Source organism: Asparagus officinalis, chromosome 4 (genome assembly GCF_001876935.1).
Source record: "Asparagus officinalis chromosome 4, Aspof.V1, whole genome shotgun sequence".
Classification (NCBI taxonomy): domain Eukaryota; kingdom Viridiplantae; phylum Streptophyta; class Magnoliopsida; order Asparagales; family Asparagaceae; genus Asparagus; species Asparagus officinalis.
Window position 1 is genome coordinate 243,404 of NC_033797.1, and position 6,229 is coordinate 249,632.

General features: G+C 34.1%; 1 protein-coding gene across 2 annotated transcripts in view; it reads left to right on the forward strand.

Moving 5' to 3' along the window:
• LOC109836270 (fatty acid amide hydrolase) overlaps positions 1-6,199 on the forward strand; it is a 24,341-nt gene extending 18,142 nt beyond the window's left edge. For both annotated transcript variants that reach the window (XM_020404133.1, XM_020404132.1), the window contains exons 18-21: positions 2,750-2,814; positions 3,607-3,668; positions 4,171-4,266; positions 5,804-6,199. In XM_020404133.1, coding sequence (XP_020259722.1) covers positions 2,750-2,814; positions 3,607-3,668; positions 4,171-4,266; positions 5,804-5,872 — 292 coding nt within the window. In that variant the 3' untranslated portion in view covers positions 5,873-6,199. The remainder of the gene's footprint in view (positions 1-2,749; positions 2,815-3,606; positions 3,669-4,170; positions 4,267-5,803) is intronic.

Consider the following 6,229-nt stretch of genomic DNA (forward strand, 5'->3'; position numbering starts at 1 on the left):
TTCTACTAACTCTATCAATGTATTCTCATGTACCTGGAAGTTTTTTCTCCTTTGTTTGGAGGGAGTGTGAAAGTATGTTAGTGGAGGAAATAACAAAACTCCTTGTACAGTTGAACATTGCATTTGATATATAGAAGCAATCTTTTGGAAATTGAGCTAATATAGACTTAACAGTAAATCCGTTTTATCTATTCTAGAGAATCAGGAGTTGACATTAATTAGCGAGTCCATGGAGTGTCAATTTACATCTAACTTAATTTTATTAATTATGTTTTTATTTAACATAACCAATGAGTTCCTTTAATTATTAATAGCTAACAAATATCATCGTGTTTAATTATGTACAATTTTTTAAAATAATGTTTCTCTGAAATATTGCTAATTGTGGTGTCAGTGATGCAGGAAAGATTTTAGACATGAATTAGAAAAAAACTATTTGATGAAGATTGGATTTGATTTAGTTCTATTAGGATTTGATAAATTTTTTATAGTAGTGTTTATTTGATTCATCTCTTTCTTTGGTTAGGATCTTATCTAACGTTATCTTCTTTTTAGTTAGGATGTTATTTGATGTTCTCTCTTCTTTAATTAAGATTTTTTTATCTACATCGTTTTTATGTAAATAAGATTGTTTTTTTTTCATTTGTGAGGAGAGAAGAATGTTTATGAGAAAGTATATATGTGAATTGTAGCTAGTATTAGGCATGTAAATTGTCAGCATGTGAAGTGTCCAGGTGTGAAGCCCATCATTTGTATTTTTTTTCTCTTAAATGAAGAGTGTAATTTCAATAGTTGTTTTATCCAAATAATCATCTCAACAGATCGCCATGCCTCTATTCTCCATCATTTAGTAAAGAACTGAAAAGATCCACCATTTCAGCTTCGACATCAACAAGGCAACAAATCAAAGTCCAACAGTGCTATGCAATTTTAAACTCGAGGGCAAACAAGGGGAGATTTGATGCATGATAGATTTCAGATTTGAATCCGGAAAAAATACTTGATGAAAATCAGATTTGATTTAGTCCTCATAGGATTAGATAAATTGTTTATAGTTTTGTTTGATATTATATCTTTCTTTGGTTAGGATCTTATCTAATGTTCTTTTAGTTAGAATGTTATTTAATGTCACCTGTTCTTTAGTTAGGATTTATTATATTCGTACATTTTCTATGAATAAGTTCGTGCTTTTTTTTATTTGAGAGGAGAGAAGAATGCTTTGTAAGCAACCCTGCATGTGAATTGCAACTAGTATTAGGCATGTGAGTTACCGGAATGTGAAGGGCCCGAGTGTGAAGCTCATCATTTGTATTCACTCTTTACTTAAATGATGAAGACTGCAATTGCAGTAGTTGTTTTTTTATTTTGTTTTATCCAAGTAATCATCTCAATAGATCACTATGCTTCCGTTCTCCATCACTTAGATTAAAGAATAGACCATTAATATTTTTACTTGTTCTTTCTTTTTCATATCCCTCTCCTCAAGGCTCAAACCCTGATCTAAGTACTTTCATAAACCTAATGAACCCTCAAAATGCACATTTTACTATCTCCTTTTTTCCTATAAGGTAACCGAATTCCCTGCAGTCCTGCACAACCCTAGGCCTAACACATAGGTTTTCCTTTTTAGTTGAAACTGAAATTAGAGATCTGGTGAACATAGAGAATCAAGATATACCGTGCTTTAGCAATCAATATTACCATGGCGACAATGAAAAAGAAAAATATGAATAATAGAGAAATATGCACATTTTACTATCTCCTTTTTTCCTATAAGGTAACCGAATTCCCTGCAGTCCTGCACAACCCTAGGCCTAACACATAGGTTTTCCTTTTTAGTTGAAACTGAAATTAGAGATATGGTGAACATAGAGAATCAAGATATACTGTGCTTTAGCAATCAATATTACCATGGTGACAATGAAAAAGAAAAATATGAATAATAGAGAAATATGCATGATTTAGTTGTAATCTTAGTGGTATTTCCCTTTATGCCTTTCTAAAGGATAACATGTAATTTATCATTGAATTTATTGCATAAAACAAACCTTCAGGTTAATGTTGCACCACCGTACACCTGTTTTGTTCATAGCTTCGTATAATTGTTGGCTTTGGATAATTTTGGTGCAATCCACTTGTGTTTGGGTTGAGGCTTGAATTTATATAAGGACTTAAGTTGGATATGAAGAGTGGGCATTCATTCATCTATTCTATGTCAGTTTCCTCTACAAATGTGGAGTCTTTGACAGAAATGAAGAATAGAAAGAGAGGAAAAAAGGTGGGTGGGTGGGTGGGTGGGTGGGGGGGTTACGTTTGAAGACCTCACCTCGGGTTAATTTGTTCAACATTGCACATCCATTTTGGAAGTCTTGATTGACTTCTAGTATTTGTCAGAAGGAGTTTCTGCAAGTTGATTTTCTGTATAGAGCTTGTGAACTGACTATTGTATTTGCCAATTTGTCTATTCTGTTGGAGCCTCAAGCTTTGTTGAAGTTTTGAGGGTTGTTGAATAGTTATTTTCTCTGTTGATAGAGTGGAAAATTCTCCTTGTGCGTGGACATAGGCCTGTGTTGTGGCAGAACTATTTTAAATTATGGTGGTTCTATTGTGGTGGCTGTTGTTTTCATTTGTTTTAATTCCAATTTATCATTCATACCCACCTTGATCCAGGGCTAGCGTTCATCTCTTGGGTTCCCAATAATAAATCCTTTTGACACAATCTGACATTCAATATTTTTGTCATTTGCAGCATCACAGCACCTAAAATACCATCAAGTTCTCTCAAACATGGGGAGTCTAATTATGAGGTGTCAGGTAAATTGGATTTATTGGCTTATCTTTTATTTTAAAAAAATGCTCTTTGGCTTCCGTTGTTAATTTGTTGGTTTATACAATCCTATTCCTTACAGCCGGAAGCGCGAAAACAAATTTGAGATGTAAGGCAAACTCAAAGTAAACTTGACTATAGTAAGGGCAAAAATATGCAAAGCATGTCATGTATCACATGTCACATACACTAATGTTTGTCAATCCTAGTCATTTTTATATTTTTCTTAACAAAATAGTTTAATTCTGTAAAACTTCTAGTAGTCTATGATAGATTTGTGAAATTTACCCTGTTTATGTATATAGAAAACATGGCCAGTGACTGCAAGGTGAACCCCAGAATGCTGTTTATTGGCATGGTTATTTAATTAATAAACAGGAACCAACAAGTTTTTCTGTGTATCATGTTCTCTTGAATAGTTTTCCTGCCTGGATGTAATAGTTCTTATGATGTAGACTTTGAGAATGAGATGGGTATCAGCGGAGAAGATAAAAAGAAGTATAAATTTTAAATGGAACCACTTTCTTTATCTTTATTTAGCCATCAGCTCTAGGGAATGACCAGACAGATTGAAAAATTGAACATACACTTATCATTATTTTTCCTACTTAAGTTTAGCTAACATGTTTATTTTCACCCTTTTATAGGGGATGAAGCTGTTTCAGTTTTGTGTTACATGGACAGATTAAATAGTTTTTTTAGTTTATACTGAAATATTGGATCAGATTTGCTTCTGTATCGATTATTTATCTTTGCATAATTTGGATCTTTGGTTACAGCGTACCTGATGCAATTCATACTAGCAGGAAATCTTCTTGGTCTTCCAGCTATTTCTGTTCCTGTGAGTGAAAATAGCTTTCTTCTGTAACTCATAATTGTTCCCTGAAGATGTCATCTTGTAGTTAGCCATTTATTGATAAATAACCAAGTATGAAATGAAGCGGATTAGTGTTTTGAAATGTAATGAGGAAAGCAATGAGAATTAATTTCCTTCCACGTTAGGCTGTTATGGATGTTGTACAATCTCTATAACTTTTATTTCCCTTTGTAAACTTTAAGCCACTAACATATTTCTCTATTACTGAAGTAGTAGCTCAAACAACAAGAGTAGATATAGAGGCAAATTTTTATATCCAAGAGAGCCTTAATTGTTTAATAAGTTGATTTGGGGAAGTATTTGTATCTAAGAGAACTTCCAATTTTTTAATAAAGTTGATTTGGGACGATGAATTACCCAGGATGAAAACTACAGGATCTGTTACATATTGCTGATATAAATTTATGTTTATGTTCCGTTAAAATTAGATCCCTCATTGTTGTTTTCCAACCTCTTAAACATCCAGATTGGTCATGATAAAGAAGGACTTCCTATAGGCATGCAGTTAATAGGCCGACCATGGGGCGAGGCCACGCTCCTGCGTGTGGCTTCTGCATTGGAGGTACTTTCTTCTCTTTCTTCCTTAAGAGTGCCTATGATTTATGAACTGTCTGTAACGATCTCACAGATCATCTTTTGTGAGTTGCTAGGATTATGACCATTTGATTATTGCCCCATTTGCATTTCAACGTGTAGTTAAAAATGAATGGTTTTGATTAACAATATTCATGGATAAATGTGTATATGTCATAGGTGTAGTTATACCTTGTGCATATTATAACTCAACATATATATGTGTGTATATATATTATAGAGAGAGAGAGAAATATGGGTATGCTTGGTACCAAGCACAAAAAGTTATGCTTGGTAGTGAGGTGTCACATCCTCCTCCACTCATTCAAATTTGGGACCACATTCACATGGGTATGGAGTGGATGGGGATGTGACACATCACTACCAAGCACAAAATTTGTGCTTGGTACCAAGCATACCCATATTTCTCATATATATACACACATACATACACACATATATATGTTGAGTTATAATATGCACAAGGTATAACTACACCTATGACATATACACATTTATCCATGAATATTGTTAATCAAAACCATTCATTTTTAACTACACGTTGAAATGCAAATGGGGCAATAATCAAATGGTCATAATCCTAGCAACTCACAAAAGATGATCTGTGAGATCGTTACAGACCCTTCATTTCTAGGTTATGAAATATATAAGCTATAAATATTGAATGTATGTCATATAAAGTTCACAACCCACCCACCCAAACAACAACAACAAAAAACCCAAATCACCACCCACCCATGCCACCCCTGCCAATTTTTTTTTTGTTTGGCCTATTTTTTAAATAATCCCAAAATGTTTTGAAACTGTCAATTAATCCCCCAAAAACTTTTGGGCCGTCCACAGAACTCCCATGATGTTTTGAGTTTCAATAAACTTCCCACGAGATGACATAAACCCCCAATCTTTTCCAAAATACCTCCCAACTTTCAGCGTTATTTTCCATGGAACCTCCAAACTTTCAACATTATGTAAGAAAACCGCTATTAACTTTTGATAATTTTTTCCAGAAAAAAGCCATTATGCCATTATGGGGCATGTTGAAAAAGTTTCAAGCGTTAAGGGAATTTTCTGGAAGCCTTAAAAGTTTTGAGGGTTATGTGACAATTCCAAGAAGTTTTGGGCTATCTCAAAATGGGCCAAAATTTATGTTTGGGGTTTGGGGAGGTTATGAACTTTGCCCATTTTTTATCTTCATTAATTTTAGAATCTACGGTTTGAATCTTTAATATTGATGGACGAAAAATGTATTTCCATAGGTGTGTTGCTTGAGTTACACTACATGTGTATTGTAACTTACCTATGTAGGTGTGGTCTTGAGTTAAGTAGGATGTTGTTGCTGAGTGAGTTAGCCAGGTCATAGCGGATTAAATGGCTAAACTTATATCTGAGCCAACCAAGGGTGAGATTGGTCGACCTGAAGTTGGAAACATTGACATTTTCATTGGACCGATCACTTTTAACTGCTTCGGTTATTCTTAGATTAACATTAGTTTTCATGTTTTCAGGAAATCTGTTCAGGGTCTAGAAAAAGGCCTTCCCAATTTCATGATATCCTTGAGCAATATCGGTTGTAATAAAGTTCCACGTCTGATGCATGCTATAGCAGATGTCTCTCTTACTGATTATCTCTGTTCGGGACAGAAACATAGCCTATCAAAATTTATGTTGACTGTCAGGTTTCCACAAAGAAACGTTTAAATGCCGTGAAAAACTACAAAGAATCTTATAAGCATATACTTTTCTGTGTCATTTTCCAGCAAAACTTTGATGTAATAATTGTCTCTTGTGGCATAGATGGTTCATGCTTGTCGAGCTTAACCTGATAAGCCACTGTACATTTTGGTGTTGTTGCTCCGATGTAAACAAAACATATATTCTGAATCCGACACCAATTATCCTTCTTCGATGAGTGTGGATACGTCCACATATAT